The 20,349-nt window shown below is 45.3% G+C and overlaps 1 protein-coding gene across 2 annotated transcripts in view; it reads left to right on the forward strand.

Moving 5' to 3' along the window:
* The window catches only part of unc5ca (unc-5 netrin receptor Ca), a 359,680-nt gene that overhangs the window by 223,226 nt on the left and 116,105 nt on the right, over positions 1-20,349 (forward strand). For both annotated transcript variants that reach the window (XM_046348101.1, XM_046348102.1), the window contains exons 5-6: positions 7,633-7,813; positions 18,755-18,922. In XM_046348101.1, the coding sequence (XP_046204057.1) occupies positions 7,633-7,813; positions 18,755-18,922 (349 nt within the window). The remainder of the gene's footprint in view (positions 1-7,632; positions 7,814-18,754; positions 18,923-20,349) is intronic.

A 20,349-nucleotide genomic window follows, 5' to 3' on the forward strand; every position in this document is an offset into this window, starting at 1 on the left:
TGGAGGGTGGTAGAGATGGATGGTGGTAGAGGTGGAGGGTGGTAGAGATGGAGATGGTGGTGGTAGAGATGGATGGTGGTAGAGGTGGAGGAGGGTGGTAGAGATGGATGGTGGTAGAGATGGAGGGTGGTAGAGATGGATGGTGGTAGAGATGGAGATGGTGGTAGAGATGGATGGTGGTAGAGATGGATGGTGGTAGAGATGGAGGGTGGTAGAGATGGATGGTGGTAGAGATGGAGAGGGATGGTGGTAGAGATGGAGGGTGGTAGAGATGGATGGTGGTAGAGATGGATGGTGGTAGAGATGGAGGGTGGTAGAGGTGGAGGTGGTAGAGATGGATGGTGGTAGAGATGGAGGGTGGTAGAGATGGATGGTGGTAGAGATGGAGGGTGGATGGATGGTGGTAGAGATGGAGATGGTGGTAGAGATGGATGGTGGTAGAGATGGAGAGGTGGTGGTAGAGATGGAGGGTGGTAGAGATGGAGGGTGGTAGAGATGGATGGTGGTAGAGATGGATGGTGGTAGAGGGAGGGTGGAGAGGTGGAGGGTGGTAGAGATGGATGGATAGGTGGTAGAGATGGATGGAGGGTGGTAGAGATGGATGGTAGAGATGGAGGGTGGTAGGTGAGATGGATGGTGGTAGAGATGGAGGGGAGGAGGTGGTAGAGATGGAGGGTGGTAGAGATGGAGGGTGGTAGAGGTGGATGGTGGTAGAGGTGGATGGTGGTAGAGATGGATGGTGGTAGAGATGGAGGGTGGTAGAGGTGGAGGGTGGTAGAGGTGGAGGGTGGTAGAGATGGAGGGTGGTAGAGGTGGAGGGTGGTAGAGATGGAGGGTGGTAGAGATGGAGAGGTGGAGGGTGGTAGAGATGGAGGGTGGTAGAGGTGGATGGTGGTAGAGATGGATGGTGGTAGAGATGGAGGGTGGTAGAGGTGGAGGGTGGTAGAGGTGGAGGGTTAGGGTTTGAAGAGGTGGAGTATGTGTATGTGCTTACGTGTGTTTGTGTGTTTATCAGTGGCAGGCAATGCTCTGTCTCACAACAGCATGGACAGTGAATTTCACAGCAGATTGCAGAGTCCCTGCCAGTGGTGTGTGACCAATCAAGGCACAGGGGGGTTTCAGGGGGTTGAGTTGGCGACACGACTACCTTTGTTGTTATTATTATTATTCAGGTGGAGATGTTAACGCAGCCTTTGGATTGGATTATTCCTATCTCATTTAACTAATCACGGGTAATGCACAATAATCATGATATTAACAGTCCAATGATTGAAAGAGCTACCACCTCGACTGTTGTTTCACAGTCAAGCAGATTGTTAATGGACCGTTGTTAAACCAACAGACAGGCTGGTGGGGGTGAATGATTGATTCTATGCTTCATTGGAGGGTTCTATCTGGAAATGTCAGGTGTTGTTCTCTTCCCAATGATATGTAATATATGAATGAAAGCGTAATGCATATTTGATAGTATTACATTATTCTGGCCCGTGATCTCCTAGGGTTCGTGGTGTCATGTCTTCTGCTCTAACTGAACCGATATGTTATACTAGGCTGTCATAGCCTTAACGCTATGGACAGATTACAGAATGGCTTTCCATGGTCCGGGCTGGACCAGGCCAAGTACACAGGGCCATTCGAGGTGTGTTTAACGGTGTGTGTCTCAGAGAAAGACAGGGCGTCCTGGAGAGAGGAGGTTAGAATAACACACTCTGTGTCTCAGTGGGGGGCTGGTCTGATCCAATAAACCACTCTCCATCCCCCAGCTGTGACTAACGGCTAGACACACACACACACACCGATACGCACGCAGACACACGCACATACACACACACACACACACACACACACACACACACACACACACACACACACACACACACACACACACACACACACACACACACACACACACACACACACACACACACACACACACACACACACACACACACACACACACACACACACACACAGTGACCATCCCTCCCTCTGCCGCAGGAGCTTTCTTTGTCTCAGCTCAGCATAGCCCACACCAAGACACCCGCTTCAAATTAATTCAAAATAATACTGGGAGTATTAGGATTGATAGGACTACAATTTACCACTGAACTAATGGTAAGGAATCACGTAGTCTATTGGTAAGGAATCACTTAGTCTAATGGTAAGGAATCACTTAGTCTAATGGTCAGGAATCACTTAGTCTATTGATAAGGAATCACTTAGTCTAATGGTCAGGAATCACTTAGTCTAATGGTAATGAATCACGTAGTCTATTGGTAAGGAATCACTTAGTCTTTTGGTAAGGAATCACGTAGTCTATTTGTAAGGAATCACTAAGTCCATTGGTAAGGAATCACTAAGTCCATTGAATCACTAAGTCCATTGGTAAGGAATCACGTAGTATATTGGTAAGGAATCACTAAGTCCATTGGTAAGGAATCACTTAGTCTAATGGTAATGAATCACTTAGTCTAATGGTAAGGAATCACTAAGTCTATTGGTAAGGAATCACTTAGTCTATTGGTAAGGAATCACTTAGTCCATTGGTAAGGAATCACTAAGTCCATTGGTAAGGAATCACTAAGTCCATTGAATCACTAAGTCCATTGGTAAGGAATCACTAAGTCTATTGGTAAGGAATCACTAAGTCCATTGAATCACTAAGTATTGGTAGGAATCACTAAGTCTATTGGTAAGGAATCACTAAGTCCATTGGTAAGGAATCACTTAGTCTAAGGGTAATGAATCACTTAGTCTATTGGTAAGGATTCACTAAGCCCACTGGTAAGGAATCACTAAGTCTAATGGCAATGAATCACTAAGTCTATTGGTAAGGAATCACTAAGTCCATTGAATCACTAAGTCCATTGGTAAGGAATCACTAAGTCTATTGGTAAGGAATCACTAAGTCCATTGGTAAGGAATCACTTAGTCTAAGGGTAATGAATCACTTAGTCTATTGGTAAGGATTCACTAAGCCCACTGGTAAGGAATCACTAAGTCTAATGGCATTGAATCACTAAGTCTATTGGTAAGGAATCACTAAGTCTAATGGTAAGGAATCACTAAGTCTAATGGTAAGGAATCACTAAGTCTATTGGTAAGGAATCACTAAGTCTTTTGGTAAGGAATCACTAAGTATTTTGGTAAAGAATCACTAAGTCTTTTGGTAAAGAATCACTAAGTCTAATGGTAAGGAATCACTAAGTCTTTTGGTAAAGAATCACTAAGTCTAATGGTAAGGAATCACTAAGTCTTTTGGTAAGGAATCACTAAGTCTTTTGGTAAGGAATCACTAAGTCTAATGGTAAGGAATCACTAAGTCTTTTGGTAAGGAATCACTAAGTCTTTTGGTAAGGAATCACTAAGTCTAATGGTAAGGAATCACTAAGTCTTTTGGTAAGGAATCACTAAGTCTTTTGGTAAGGAATCACTAAGTCTAATGGTAAGGAATCACTAAGTCTTTTGGTAAGGAATCACTAAGTCTTTTGGTAAGGAATCACTAAGTCTTTTGGTAAAGAATCACTAAGTCTAATGGTAAGGAATCACTAAGTCTTTTGGTAAAGAATCACTAAGTCTAATGGTAAGGAATCAAGGAACAATTATCTCAGAGCTAAAGATGATCGTTATGTTTTTTGGAATCTCACTGAAGAACAGTAATGTTGCTTAATTGTGTGCTGCTGTTGTAAAACAGCTTTTGATTACCCCTTATTTAACAGTACATTAATAGCAGGGAATGACTTTGAAATTACTTGTTAAAATGACAATGATCTAATAATGTGCATATTAATTACAACTAATTTCTGTGAGATTCGTTGATAGAATCGTAGGTTTGTACCATTTGGTACCGGGGAGTTACCAATGGTGTTGAATTATGTGAGGTTCATTTTGTTTGACCATTCAGTAGTGGTATTGTGACATTATCTAGACAAATACTGCAGAGGATGTCTGGTTTTGTATCAGTGTATTATGATAAGGGGGAGTTGTTTTCTTTGACCGGTGTTTCCAGCATTATCCACTAGGTTTACTGCAGGTAGAAAATAGTAGGACATGTTCTTTAATAACTGACACAAGCTGTCTCCAATCAGTCAATCAATCAATGTCTGGTTGTGCGTGAGTGTTTGATGCGGTATCAACCTAAGCCAGAGAAGGCGTAGCTCTGTGAATCTGAATCACACAAAGCCGATTATTTGGCAGTGAAAACTATTTGTAGATCAGTGATTATACACCTCACTTTGCTCAAGCTGATCCTCTCCAACGGACTCTGAAGTTGTAGCAAAAAAAAAAATCAATTAGGGGCAATTAAGGGACGTGTCAGATACACTGGATAAAAAAATAAGGCCTTGCTCAAGGGCACAGACAGATTTTTCACCTTGTCGTCTCGGGTATTCGAACCAACAACCTGCAGCAAACCAAATGGTCAATGCTGGAAATTCCGGTCAAGGAAATAAATAAATAAAAACAACTGGCCCTACTTATATTGCAAGACTTTAACTTTGGCTTCAGCATGCTAGCAGGCATTAACCATTCTATAAACACACCCTCACTCTCTCTCCCTCTGCTTTCATTACTAATCTCCAAAGTGGTATCCCCACTGGGTTTTCGTCTCTTTTCTACCTCCCCTTGGTCTTCACACGAACACTTTCCAAACCGATGCCGGCTTGGTCTAGGGGTTTTGCTGATTTTGCACAGTGGGGAGTAGCCTGGAGCACTGATGAAGGAATGGGGTGAAATGCACACCTGCATTATGGCGTTTGTTGATATTTGTGTCTGCGGTAGTAATATCAAAAAGTAGCCGTTTTAAACTGGAAAACAACCCCCGAGATGATTTGAATGACTTCCAATATTTCGCTCGTTAAAATCCTACAGCGTAATCAAATGATTAGTCACATATTTAAATGACGTGCTGTGATGATTATACAAATATATGTATATATCAGATTATGATTATTAATAAACGAGACTGAAATTGACTAAAATGGCTCTCTGGCTTCACCTGCCTGAAATACACTCCATATAGTAGGAATAAAATATGGGATTTCGTGTTGCTGATGAAAAGAAAAGAAATAACCCAACTTTTTTCCTCCAAGCTCCAATGTTGGGTAGCGAACGGACCTAAAGGTGGTTTAGGGTATTATAGAGAGCTCAGACTCTGTCTCAGTAAGCCTGGGTCTCAGTCAAAAGCCTGTAGATCAGTTGCTCTGCCTCTGACTCCTGTCCCCTGCCTGCCTGCCTGCCTGCCTGCCTGCTTGCCTGCTTGACTGCCTGCCTGCCTGCCTGCCTGCAGCTCCCACAGCTTTGTGGCACTGTACGGTGTCCATATTAGGATAAGTAAAACATAAATATAAATAACTAAAATTGCTGAGATTTAGGCTGTCTATTATGAACACCGTAGCATTGCTCTGTTAGCATGGGTTAGTGCTACAATACACTGTGCTCATCTATCTACCTGTATGAATCATACTCTGCTCATTTTATCAGCTTTTGCTCCCCTGTCTAGTTTCTGGGTTATGTGAGGTTCTCTCTGTGTGTGTGTGTGTGTGTGTGTGTGTGTGTGTGTGTGTGTGTGTGTGTGTGTGTGTGTGTGTGTGTGTGTGTGTGTGTGTGTGTGTGTGTGTGTGTGTGTGTGTGTGTGTGTGTGTGTGTGTGTGTGTGTGTGCGTGCGTGCGTGTGTGTGTGCGTGCGTGTGTGTGTGTGTGTGTGTCTTGCTCAGTTGAAGCACTGCTGGAACTTCCACTTGGCTCTTTCAGCTTTCATTTCAAGCCTTTAGTGTGAGACAGACAGTTAAAAGCAGACACTTCTATTCCCAAATGAGGGCTAATAAGCTATCTCCTTCACACAGTTCCACACCCAAAATAATGACTCCCTCACACCTACTTCCTTCTGAGGTAGATGGGAAGGTTATGAACTCTGAACTCATCCTGAACATTCAATAGGCTGATCCTATAGCTGCTTGGACTGGACTTGATTATGATTTTCAACGTTATTTTGATCATACAGCTTCATACAGAAAGCATGTCTCTTTGTCTGTATGTTGTTGTTGTTGTTGTTGTTGTTTCTGGCATGTCCTTGTCCTTTTCCCGTACAGCTGCATTGTCACTGTTGATAGAATGAATATTCCCAAGGCGCCACCATGCAAGTCAGGCCAGACACTGCTCCCAGGGAGAGCAAGGAGTCACCATGCAAGTCAGGCCAGACACTGCTCCCAGGGAGAGCAAGGAGCCACCATGCAAGTCAGGCCAGACACTGCTCCCAGGGAGAGCAAGGAGCCACCATGCAAGTCAGGCCAGACACTGCTCCCAGGGAGAGCAAGGAGCCACCATGCAAGTCAGGCCAGACACTGCTCCCAGGGAGAGCAAGGAGCCACCATGCAAGTCAGGCCAGACACTGCTCCCAGGGAGAGCAAGGAGCCACCATGCAAGTCAGGCCAGACACTGCTCCCAGGGAGAGCAAGGAGCCACCATGCAAGTCAGGCCAGACACTGCTCCCAGGGAGAGCAGCAATGCAAGTCAGGCCAGTCACTGCTCCCAGGGAGAGCAAGGAGCCACCATGCAAGTCAGGCCACTGACACTGCTCCCAGGCTCCCAGGGAGAGCAAGGAGCCACCATGCAAGTCAGGCCAGACACTGCTCCCAGGGAGAGCAAGGAGTCACCATGCAAGTCAGGCCAGACACTGCTCCCAGGGAGAGCAAGGAGCCACCATGCAAGTCAGGCCAGACACTGCTCCCAGGGAGAGCAAGGAGCCACCATGCAAGTCAGGCCAGACACTGCTCCCAGGGAGCAAGGAGCCACCATGCAAGGAGAGCAAGGAGCCACCATGCAAGTCAGGCCAGACACTGCTCCCAGGGAGAGCAAGGAGTCACCATGCAAGTCAGGCCAGACACTGCTCCCAGGGAGAGCAAGGAGTCACCATGCAAGTCAGGCCAGACACTGCTCCCAGGGAGAGCAAGGAGCCACCATGCAAGTCAGGCCAGACACTGCTCCCAGGGAGAGCAAGGAGTCACCATGCAAGTCAGGCCAGACACTGCTCCCAGGGAGAGCAAGGAGTCACCATGCAAGTCAGGCCAGACACTGCTCCCAGGGAGAGCAAGGAGGGTCAGGCCAGAGAGCCACCATGCAAGTCAGGCCACTGCTCCCAGTGAGAGCAAGGAGCCACCATGCAAGTCAGGCCAGACACTGCTCCCAGGGAGAGCAAGGAGCCACCATGCAAGTCAGGCCAGACACTGCTCCCAGGGAGAGCAAGGAGCCACCATGCAAGTCAGGCCAGACACTGCTCCCAGGGAGAGCAAGGAGGCGCTGTGAATCAGAGCAGAACTAATAAGGAAAAGCATGCGACGGTAACCTAAGAAGAACACAGCATTTCCCTTTCGATGTCTGTAGATTCCATTCCCCTTAATGTGAAAGGGAAATATAAAAAAAAACAGTACATTTGATAGGTTTTGACATTTACGGTGCATGACGTAAACCTTTTGACAGGTTCAATTTACGAGAACTGTGGCAGTAACTATGGCATTCAGGAAATGTGATTAGTATCATAAATGAAGCTAGCTTCCTCCTGTCCTCTCTTTCACCTGGATCTTACCTCCTTTCTTCCTTCCCTCCTCACACAGTTTTCTCCTTGTGTCCATCTCAGGTTGAGTGGTTGAAGAACGAGGAGATCATTGACCCGGCTGATGACCGTAATTTCTACATCACCATTGACCACAACCTGATTATAAAGCAGGCCAGACTGTCGGACACGGCCAACTATACGTGCGTGGCCAAGAACATTGTTGCCAAGAGGAGAAGTACCACTGCTACTGTTATTGTCTATGGTGAGTAGACTGTGTCTCTATAGACACCTGTTGTATGGTCAGTAGACTGTGTCTACACCTGAGCCTGTGTGTATCAAGCGTCTCAGAGTGGGAATGCTGATCTAGGATCAGTTTTCCCTTTTAGATCATAATAAATAAGATAATATGGGCAGGGGGAGGACCTGATCCTAGATCAGCATTCCTACGTTTTTGATTACGGGTCCTGATCTACAGTACATGGCCTCAGCTCTAATCAACTCTTACCTCATTGATCTTCAATCTTAGCATCCTTCTCTCCCATCCCAAGATACAGTTGCAGAAACATTATGTACAAAATCATTTACAAATACCGCGAACCCCCCCACATAAATAACACAATTGGTTAGGAGACCGTAAAGCGGCGGCCATCTCCTCCGGCGCCATTTTGAATAGGCCTCCTTCTCCATAACATAGACAGTCATCTTTACCAAACCACTCTCAATCAACATAACCAGATCATCATTCTGTAACACAGAGACATGGTCTGTGTCCGAGGTGACAGCCGATTCCCTACATACAGATGTAGGGTCTTAATTTGATCACCCTGTTGCCAGAGACCTTGACTGCAATGCTGAACATTTTAAACTTGTATTTGAGGTTTGTAATTTCCACTTTGAAATTTCAGACAACCCTACAGAAATGCCCATTAATTATAGTCCACATAATGTTTCACATTTCCTGTAGCTGCAGCATTATTTTCTTGCTGTAGTAAACTGGCTCAAATTAAGATCCTACATCTGCAGTGCACTATAAATGGAATAGGGTGTCATTTGAGATGATACTATGCTATTTATCACCCAGACAGTCATACCTGTCCACAATGCCGAACACAGACCAACCGATAAACTGACAAACCAATTACTGTACATTACCCCATAACCATAAACAACACTCATCGTCAGTCAACCATAGCACGCTTTCCCCCTAATCAGCACGATTAGCCAAGAAAACCTCCCTCTGCTCAATGTAATGAGCCTGCTCATCCAGCCAACATGCTCTCTGTAACATGCCTAATGTTCCCACCTGACCGTTACCAATTAAAACCCTCCGATCCCGGGCCAGATCCTAAACGAGCCCGTGTGTGAGTGTGTTCCAAATGTCTGAGCACACAAGCCCAGGGTCCACAACAAAGAACCATGGCTTTGTCCCAATTATCTCTCATTCCTCACAAAGAGTGCTTTTTTCTTACTTTCCTTCCCTGATATGAAAGGAAACGACTGGTATAAGAAATGTGGTGGAAACTCCCACTAGCCCATGCCTCTACCAATCAAATGGTTTTAGATTTGCGGGAAGTAGTGAATGAGGGCCGTAGCCATAGTGACCGAATGTATCTGAACGTCAGGTTGTATCTGCATAGAGAAGCATATCTTCATGTCCTATGTTTTTTACCCACAACACCACAATCACTTTACAGGAGCATATTGAAAATCTTCTCTCGGTTATTCTTTTTCAGAGGACCAGCACCAGTTCAGAGAGCTTTTTTCATTTCCCATTTCCACCAGACATCAGGCTCAACACGTGCTTCACTGCAGGCCACTCAACTACAACTACAATTCAAATAACACCACAGCTGTCACCGCACCACACCACAGCTGTCACCACAGCTGTCACCGCACCACACCACTACTGACACCACAGCTGTCACCGCACCACACCACTACTGACACCACAGCGGTCACCGCACCACACCACAGTTTTCACCGCACCACACCACTACTGACACCACAGCTGTCACCGCACAACACCACTGCTGACACCACAGCGGTCACCGCACCACACCACAGCTGTCACCGCACCACACCACAGCTGTCACCGCACCACACCACAGCTGTCACCACACCAGACCACTACTGACACCACAGCGGTCACCGCACAACACCACTACTTACACCACACCGGTCAGCGCACCACACCACTACTTACACCACAGCGGTCACTGCACCACACCACTACTGACACCACAGCTGTTACCGCACCACACCACAGCTGTCACCGCACCACACCACTACTGACACCACAGCTGTCACTGCACCACACCACAGCTGACACCACAGCACACCACTGCTGACACCACAGTTGTCACCACACCACTGCTGACACCACAGCGGTCACCGCACCACACCACTACTGACACCACAGCGGTCACCGCACCACACCACTGCTGACACCACAGTGGTCACCGCACCACACCACAGCTGTCACCACACCACAGCTGTCACCACAGTAGTCACCGCACCACACCACTACTGACACCACAGTGGTCACCGCACCACACCACAGCTGTCACCGCACCACACCACAGCTGTCACCACAGCGGTCACCGCACCACACCACTACTGACACCACAGCGGTCACCGCACCACACCACCACTGACACCACAGTGGTCACCGCACCACACCACAGCTGACACCACAGTGGTCACCGCACCACACCACAGCTGTCACCGCACCACACCACAGCTGTCACCACAGCGGTCACCGCACCACACCACTACTGACACCACAGCGGTCACCGCACCACACCACCACTGACACCACAGCTGTTACCGCACCACACCACTACTGACACCACAGCACACCACAGCTGTCACTGCACCACACCACAGCTGTCACCGCACCACACCACAGCTGTCACCGCACCACACCACCACTGACACCACAGCTGTTACCGCACCACACCACTACTGACACCACAGCACACCACAGCTGTCACCGCACCACACCACAGCTGTCACCGCACCACACCACAGCTGTCACCGCACCACACCACAGCTGTCACCGCACCACACCACTACTGACACCACAGCTGTCACCGCACCACACCACTACTGACACCACAGCTGTCACCACACCACTGGTTTAAACAGGGATGGGGCTGGAGAAAAGTTATATTCTTCAAGAATCAATGGCAATATATCAACAATTTGAAATTCCAAAAATGGATTCACCAATTTCAGATTGCCCCTTAAATAGAGAACACTTTGGTTTGTATTTCATTTCCTACTGACAGACACAATCATTGAAAACCAACAGAATGAACTATTCAGCTAAACAGGAATACGCATTTAATATTTGTATGAAAGGAGACTCTTTAAGGTCCTATGTGGCTCAGTTGGTAGAGTGTGGCACTTGCAAAGCAAAAGGTTGTGGGTTTGATTCCCACTGGGGTAACCCATACCAAAACATGTACGTAACCATGACTACAAGTTGCTTTGGCTAAAAGTATCTGCTAAATGGCATATATTAATTAAAGTCTTTGTCAAGCCGCTCTCTCCTGTAGGGCTTTTGTCACGTTGGAATTGTTGTCCATATGGTGCTCAACCCAGCGCAGGATTGTGTGGACTCTGTTTACTCTGCATTTTCTGAGAACTGAAAGAGTGTGATGGGAGGTTATTATAGCAGTGGGAAGTAGAGTTTGTTGCTGCAGAGTCTGAGGATGAGCTGCTAACTAATGAGTGCTGTAGGGATAGTGGAGTGAAGACAAACACATCGGAAAGCATCGGAGTGCGTGTGTGTGTTTCTTCGGGTTCGTGCGCGTGTGTGTGTGCATGTAATAGGTGTGGGACTCCTGAGCTGCCGCGCGTTTAAACAGTCATTATCGCTGTTAGAAATGAGAGGGGGAGTAACGGAGGAAGCTTTGATGTCTGCTCAGCCTCTGATGACTTTGTTGGAATCAACCCTGTTCTCAGTCTCCATTGTTCCCTCTCACCCTCGCTCTCTCTCTCCCTCGCTCTCTCTCTCTCTCTCCCTCGCTCTCTCTCTCCCTCTCTCTCTCTCTCTCTCTCTCTCTCTCTCTCTCTCTCTCTCTCTCTCTCTCTCTCTCTCTCTCTCTCTCTCCTCTCTCTCTCTCTCTCTCTCTCTCCCTCCCTCTCTCTCTCTCTCTCTCTCTCTCTCCTCTCTCTCTCTCCCTCCCTCTCTCTCTCTCCCTCGCTCTCTCTCTCTCTCGCTCTCTCCTCTCTCTCTCCCTCTCTCTCTCCCCTCGCTCTCTCTCTCTCCTCCTCTCTCTCTCTCCTCTCTCTCTCTCTCTCCCTCGCTCTCTCTCTCTCCCCTCGCTCTCTCCCTCTCTCTCTCTCCCCTCGCTCTCTCTCTCTTCCTCTCTCTCTCTCCTCTCTCTCTCTCCTCGTCTCTCTCTCTCCTCGCTCTCTCTCTCCCTCTCTCTCTCTCCCCCTCGCTCTCTCTCTCCCTCGCTCTCTCTCTCCCTCGCTCTCTCTCTCTCTCTCTCTCTCTCTCTCTCTCTCTCTCTCTCCCTCGATCTCTCCCTCTCTCTCTCTCTCTCTCTCGCTCTCTCTCTCTCTCTCTCTCTCTCCCTCGCTCTCTCTCTCTCTTCCTCGCTCTCTCTCTCCCTCTCTCTCTCCCTCGATCTCTCCCTCTCTCTCTCTCTCGCTCTCTCCCTCGCTCTCTCTCTCTCTCCTCGCTCTCTCTCTCTCTCCCTCGCTCTCTCTCTCTCTCCCTCGCTCTCTCTCTCCCTCGCTCTCTCTCTCGCTCTCTCCCTCGCTCTCTCCCTCGCTCTCTCCCCCTCTCTCTCTCTCCCTCGCTCTCTCTCTCCCTCTCTCTCTCTCTCTCTCTCTCCCTCGCTCTCTCCCTCTCTCTCGCTCTCTCCCTCGCTCTCCGTCTCCAGTGTTCCCTCTCTCGCTCCCTCTCTCTCTCCCTCGCTCTCTCTTTCTGTCTTTGACACGGCAAATGAAGGGATAGAAATGAGAGAAGGCTTTTTGACAAAATGGGGAGAGGGAGAGTTTCTTCACATGATTAATCCTTAAATCCCAAATATCAACTACTGTACCAAACACTGTTCCATGTGAGTGTAAACAAACACACACCTGCATGACACAAATCAAATCAAATTGTATTTGTGTCATGCGCCGAATACAACAGGTGTAAAACTTACTGTGAAATGCTTACTTACAAGCCCTTAACCAACAATGCAGTGCAAGAAATAGAGTTAATAAAATATTTACAAAATAAACTAAATTTTAAAAAAGTCTAATCAATCAAAAAAGTAACACAATAAATGTACATAACAACAACAAGGTTCTATACAGGGGGTACCTGGCCAGCGTGGAGACTATATACAGGGGGTACCTGGCCAGCGTGGAGACTATATACAGGGGGTACCTGGCCAGCGTGGAGACTATATACAGGGGGTACCTGGTCAACGTGGAGACTATATACAGGGGGTACCTGGTCAACGTGAAGACTATATACAGGGGGTACCTGGTCAACGTGGAGACTATATACAGGGGGTACCTGGTCAACGTGGAGACTATATACAGGGGGTACCTGGTCAACGTGGAGACTATATACAGAGGGTACCTGGTCAATGTGGAGACTATATACAGGGGGTACCTGGTCAACGTGGAGACTATATACAGGGGGTACCTGGTCAATGTGGAGACTATATACAGGGGGTACCTGGTCAACGTGGAGACTATATACAGGGGGTACCTGGTCAATGTGGAGACTATATACAGGGGGTACCTGGTCAACGTGGAGAATATATACAGGGGTAAGGGTACCGGGTCAATGTGGGGGGGTAGGTCACAGGTTAGTCGAGATCATTTGTAGAGCGACTATGATAATAAACAGCGAGAAGCAGCAGTATAAAAACAAAAGGGGGGGCTCAATGTAAATAGTCCAGACAGCCATTTGATTACTTTAGTTGTTCAGCAGTCTTATGGCTTGGGGGTAGAAGCTGTTAAGGAGCCTTTTGGTCCTAGACTTGGCAATCCGGTACCACATGCGGTAGCAGAGAGAACAGTCTTTGACTTGGCTGACTGCAGTCTTTGACAATTTTGTGGGCCTGCCTAGTATATAGGTCCTGGGTGTCAGGGAGCTTGGCCCCAGTGATGTACTGGGCCGTACGCATTACCCTCTGTAGCGCCTTAAGGTCAGATGCCGAGCAGTTGCCATACCAGGTGGTTATGCAACCGGTCAGGATGCTCTCGATGGTTAAGCTGTAGAAGTTTTTCAGGATCTGGGGACCCATGCCAAATCTTTTCAGTCTCCTGAGGGGTAAAAGGTGTTGTCGTGCCCTCTTCACGATTGTCTTTTTGTTTTGGACCATGATAGTTTGTTGGTGATGTGGACACCAAGGAACTTGAAACTCTCGACCCGCTCCACTTCAGTCCAATCGATGTTAATGGGGGCCTGTTCGGCCCCCCTTTTCTTATAGTCCACGGTCAGTTCCTCTGTCTTGCTCACATTGAGAGAGGTTGTATTCCTGGCACCACACTTCCAGCTCTCTGACCTCCTCCCTATAGGCTGTCTCATCATTGTCGTTGCTCAAGCCTACCACTGTTGTGTCGTCAGCAAACTTAATGACGGTGTTGGAGTCGTGCTTGGACACGCAGTCAAGGGTGAACAGGGAGTACAGGAGGGGACTAAGCACGCACCACTAAGGGGCCCCAGTCTTGAGGATCAGCATAGCAGATGTGTTGTTGACTACCCTTACCACCTGCGGATGGCCCATCAGGAAGTCCAGGATCCTGTTACAGAGGGAGGTGTGGGTCTAGTGTACCTTGGAGTTCTTGGGTACTGGGACTATGGTGGTCTGTTTGAAACTTGTAGGTATTACAGACTCGGTCAGGAAGAGGTTGAAAATGTCAGTGAAGACACTTGCCAGTTGGTCCACTCTTGCTTTGAGTACACGTCCTGCTAATCCATCTGTCCCCGCAGCTTGGTGAATGTTGACCTGTTTAAAGTGTCTTGCTTTCACATAGGCTACGGAGAGCGTGATCACACGGTCATCTGGAACAGCTGGTGCTCTCATGCATGATTCAGTGTTGCTTGCCTCAAAGCAAGCATAAAAGGCATTTAGCTCGTCTGATAGTCTCGTGTCATTGGGCAGCTCGTGGCTGGGTTTCCCTTTGTAGTCCGTAATAGTTTCAAGCCCTGCCACATCTGATGAGCGTCAGAGCCGGTGTAGTAGGATTCAGTCTTAGTCCTGTATTGTCGCTTTACCTGTTTGATGGTTAGTCTGACGGCATAGGGGGATTTCTTATAAATGTCCTGATTAGTGTCCCGGTCCTTGAAAGCGGCATCTCTAGCCTTTAGCTCGGTGCGGATGTTGGGAAATGTACGTACGGTCACTGTGGGGATGACGTTGTCGATGCACTTGATGAAAGGTTGATGAAACCAGTGACTGAGGTGGTGTACTCCTCAATGCCATTGGATGAATCACGGAACATATTCCAGTCTGTGCTAGCAAAAGTCCTGTAGTGTAGCATCCGCGTCATCTGACCACTTCCGTATTGAGCGAGTCACTGATACTTCCTTCTTTATAATAAATAATAATAATAATAATAATAATAATAATAATAATAAATGCCATTTAGCAGACGCTTTTATCCAAAGAGACTTACAGTCATGTGTGCATACATTCTACGTTGGGTGGTCCCGGGATCGTTTTTGCTCTACCAACTGAGCTACAGAAGCAGGAATCAGTAGGATATAATTATGGTCAGATTTGCCAAATGGAGGGCGAGGGAGAGCTTTGTACTACATGTCTTTGTGTGTGGAGTAAAGGTGGTCTAGAATTTTCTTTTTCATGTGACATGCTGGTAGAAATGAGGTAAAACGGATTTAAGTTGGCCTGCATTAAAGTCCACGGCCACTAGGAGCGCCACTTCTGGATGAGCATTTTCTTGTTTGCTTATGACCTTATACAGCTGGTTGAGTGCAGTATTAGTACCAGCATCAGTTTATGGTGGTAAATAGACGGCTATGAATAATATAGATGTGAACTCTCTTGGTAGATAGTGTGGTCCACAGCTTTTCATGGGGTTATACCTCAGGCAAGCAACCCCTCGAGACTTCTTTAATATTAGACATTGCTCACCAGACATTATTGACAAATAGACACACACCCCCGCCCCTCATCTTACCAGATGTACCTGCTGAAAAAATGGAAAAGCCAGCCAGCTCTATATTATCCGTGTCGTCGTTCAGCCAAGTTTCAGTGAAACATAAGATATTACAGTTTTTAATGTCCCATTGGCAGGATAGTTTAAATCGTAGATTGTCCAGTTTGTTTTCCAATGATTGCACATTGGCCAATAAGGGTAGGCAGGCATCCAGGAGTCAGCTCTTCACTGTTCACTGCCTTCTAGGCACAGTTTTCTCTGTCCAGTTTCTGTGTTCTTTTGTCCATCTTAATCTTTTATTTTTATTGGCCAGTCTGAGATGTGGCTTTTTCTTTGCAACTCTGCCTATATGGTGGCATCCCGGAGTCACCTCTTCACTGTTGACGTTGAGACTGGTGTTTTGCTGGTACTATTTAATGAAACTGCCAGTTGAGGACTTGTGAGGCGTATGTTTCTCAAACTAGACACTCTAATGTACTTGTCCTCTTGCTCAGTTGTGCACCGGGGCCTCCCACTCCTCTTTCTATTCTGGTTAAAGCCCGTTTTCACTGTTCTGTGAAGGGAGTAGTACACAGAGTGTACACAGAGATCTTAATTTCCTTGGCAATTTTTCACATGGAATAGCCTTCATTTCTCAGAACAATAATAGACTGATGCGTTTCAGAATTGAGTTATTTGTTTCTGGCCATTTTGAGCCTGTAAATGATCCCACAAATGCTGATGCTCCAGATATACTCAACTAGTCTAAAGAAGGTCAGTTTTATGCTTCTTTAATCACCACAACAGTTTTCAGCTGTGTTAACATTATTAGTATTTTCAATTGATAAACTTGGATTAATTAACACAACGTGCCATTGTAACACAGGAGTGATGGTTGCTTATAATGGGCCTCTGTACATCTATGTAGATATTCCATTAAAAATCAGCTGTTTCCAGCTACAATAGTCATTTACAACATTAACAATGTCTACACTTTATTTCTGATCAAATGTATGTTATTTTAATGGACAAAAAAATATGCTTTTCTTTCAAAAACAAGGACATTTCTACGTGACCCCAAACGTTTGAACGGTAGTATATACCTAATGAGAATTGGCAAATGTCATTACTCTTTCGTGTTTCAATAGACTCTTTCCATTCATCAAATGGAGGCAGTGTTTCCCCTACGTTCGTTTAGTAGATGCGGGCCACCGCTGCTAAATTGTCTGACACTCAAAAAAAAATGTAAATACTTTTTGGGATGTTAAAACGTTTTCAGTATAAACTAAAACCAGATATACAATACATAGAAAATATTGGAGCTATACATTTTAAAATAAGATCATTCTGAGAACTAGCAACCACCAGAATAAAACTAGACAGTCAGGGAGAATCTAAACATTCATGGTATTGGGTCCCAATGGATTGTGTTATATTTTGATTCACTCGGGTAGCACAAGTACATGGCTCAAGCCATTGCAAAATGTGTAGAACTGCAGGAATGTTGCTTTAAAACATCCCTGCCAATCAGATGAAAACACCATGCCTGGTTGGTGGTGTTCTTGCCCCATTAAAAGGTAATACATTTAAGGTTATACGATATGACATCTTCTTATTAGACCCTGTGACAGAGCCAGGGGAGAAACTGTTGGTCTCAGGGTCAGTGAGGTAGGTCAAACTTAAGTTGTATTTCATAATTGACCAACAGAACTGCTTACAAATAAGAAACTTTAGGTTGAACTTTTAATAACAACCGTTATCTTAAACTGAGTGTCCTTCTGCCCCAACCTGTCTGCTGCTGTCTCCAATCCTCTCCATCAAATGAGAGCAGCAGCAGCAGCAGCCTAATCAACTGTTGGGCTGATTGTCCAGCCAATCACACACTTGATTGACTTTTTACCCTCAACTGGGCTCCATTAACCTCCCAAAAGTGCTGGAAAGGTGTTGGAAGGGCGCTGCAGGAGGGCTTGCCTCCTCCAGAGCCACAAGACCATAAAAAATGGTGCATGCACACTTACAGTGGGGTTTGAAATGATTGACAACGTTCATAAAGATTAGCAATAATGTATGTAAAATAAATCATTCAAAAACTGAGCTGTATTGTACACTTAAAAAATGGAAATGTATATTATTTTATACTAATACAATTGCTCAGAGACAGATATTTTGTAATATATATACTTTTTTTAAACTCAAGGTATTATTGACACCTCTAAAGATTCTTATAAATACAGTTGACAAAAGTGTAGTATTTGCTCCCATATTTCTACATTATGATGTAAGGACTACCTACATTAAGGACTACCTACATTAAGGACTACCTACATTAAGGACTACCTACATTAAGGACTACCTACATTAAGGACTACCTACATTAAGGACTACCTACATTAAGGACTACCTACATTAAGGACTACCTACATTAAGGACTACCTACATTAAGGACTACCTACATTAAGGACTACCTACATTAAGGACTACCTACATTAAGGACTACCTACATTAAGGACTACCTACATTAAGGACTACCTACATTAAGGACTACCTACATTAAGGACTACCTACATTAAGGACTACCTACATTAAGCTGGTGACTCTACACATTTGTTGGATGCATTTGCAGTTTGTTAGGAATATGGGAACAAATACTCCACTTTTGTCTACTTTATTTCCAAGTATCTTTAGGGGTGTCAATACTTTTGACCCTTACCTTTGACTAAAATATTACTTGTTCAACAAAATCTCTTTCTCTGAGCAATATAAAATAATACTTTCCCTATATTTTTGAGGATACAATGTAGCTCAGTATTTTATTTATTTATTTTATACAGTCATTATTACATATTTATCAAGGGTGTGAATCATTTTGGACCCCACTGTAGAAGGTCCCGTGCCGGGAAGAACAGAAATGTACTTTTAGCCCTGCCTGTACTGACATATCCCTCTGATCACACTTCAACCATTTAAAAAAAAAATGTAAAAAACAATTTTTTTAAAAATCGGACCGAGATTCAAATATAATAGGAGATTCAAACTTTTTTGTGCGTGCGTAGACGTTTATTCTCTCCCTTCTCTGTTACCATAGTGAACGGCGGCTGGTCGACATGGACAGAGTGGTCAGTGTGTAACAGTCGCTGTGGCCGCGGTTACCAAAAGCGTACCCGCAGCTGTACCAATCCCGCCCCGCTCAACGGAGGAGCCCCCTGTGATGGACAGGCAACCCAGAAGCTGGCCTGCACCTCCCTCTGCACTGGTATGGACATGCATACTGTTGTGTTTTGTCCTAGTCTATTCTGTTCTGTTGTGTCCTAGTCTACTCTGTTCTATTCTGTTGTGTCCTAGTCTACTCTGTTCTATTCTGTTGTGTTCTAGTCTACTCTGCTCTATTCTGTTGTGTTCTAGTCTACTCTGTTCTATTCTGTTGTGTTCTAGTCTACTCTGTTCTATTCTGTTGTGTTCTAGTCTATTCTGTTCTATTCTGTTGTGTTCTGTTCTAGTCTACTCTATTCTATTCTGTTCTGTTCTAGTCTATTCTGTTCTATTCTGTTGTGTTCTGTTCTAGTCTACTCTGTTCTATTCTGTTGTGTTCTAGTCTACTCTGTTCTATTCTGTTGTGTTCTAGTCTACTCTGTTCTATTCTGTTGTGTTCTAGTCTACTCTGTTCTATTCTGTTGTGTTCTAGTCTACTCTGTTCTATTCTGTTGTGTTCTGTTCTAGTCTACTCTGTTCTATTCTGTTGTGTTCTGTTCTAGTCTACTCTATTCTATTCTGTTCTGTTCTAGTCTATTCTGTTCTATTCTGTTGTGTTCTGTTCTAGTCTACTCTGCTCTATTCTGTTGTGTTCTAGTCTACTCTATTCTATTCTGTTGTGTTCTAGTCTATTCTGTTCTATTCTGTTGTGTTCTGTTCTAGTCTACTCTATTCTATTCTGTTCTGTTCTAGTCTATTCTGTTCTATTCTGTTGTGTTCTGTTCTAGTCTACTCTGTTCTATTCTGTTGTGTTCTAGTCTACTCTGTTCTATTCTGTTGTGTTCTAGTCTACTCTGTTCTATTCTGTTGTGTTCTAGTCTACTCTGTTCTATTCTGTTGTGTTCTAGTCTACTCTGTTCTATTCTGTTGTGTTCTGTTCTAGTCTACTCTGTTCTATTCTGTTGTGTTCTAGTCTACTCTGTTCTATTCTGTTGTGTTCTGTTCTAGTCTACTCTGTTCTATTCTGTTGTGTTGTGTTCTAGTCTACTCTGTTCTATTCTGTTGTGTTCTGTTCTAGTCTACTCTGTTCTATTCTGTTGTGTTGTGTTCTAGTCTACTCTGTTCTATTCTGTTCTGTTCTAGTCTACTCTGTTCTATTCTGTTGTGTTCTGTTCTAGTCTACTCTGTTCTATTCTGTTGTGTTGTGTTCTAGTCTACTCTGTTCTATTCTGTTCTGTTCTAGTCTATTCTGTTCTATTCTGTTCTGTTCTAGTCTACTCTGTTCTATTCTGTTGTGTTCTGTTCTAGTCTACTCTGTTCTATTCTGTTGTGTTCTGTTCTAGTCTACTCTGTTCTATTCTGTTGTGTTGTGTTCTAGTCTACTCTGTTCTATTCTGTTCTGTTCTAGTCTACTCTGTTCTATTCTGTTGTGTTCTGTTCTAGTCTACTCTGTTCTGTTCTGTTGTGTTCTAGTCTACTCTGTTCTATTCT

Source organism: Oncorhynchus gorbuscha, linkage group LG04, assembly GCF_021184085.1.
Source record: "Oncorhynchus gorbuscha isolate QuinsamMale2020 ecotype Even-year linkage group LG04, OgorEven_v1.0, whole genome shotgun sequence".
In the NCBI taxonomy this organism is placed as follows: Eukaryota; Metazoa; Chordata; class Actinopteri; order Salmoniformes; family Salmonidae; genus Oncorhynchus; species Oncorhynchus gorbuscha.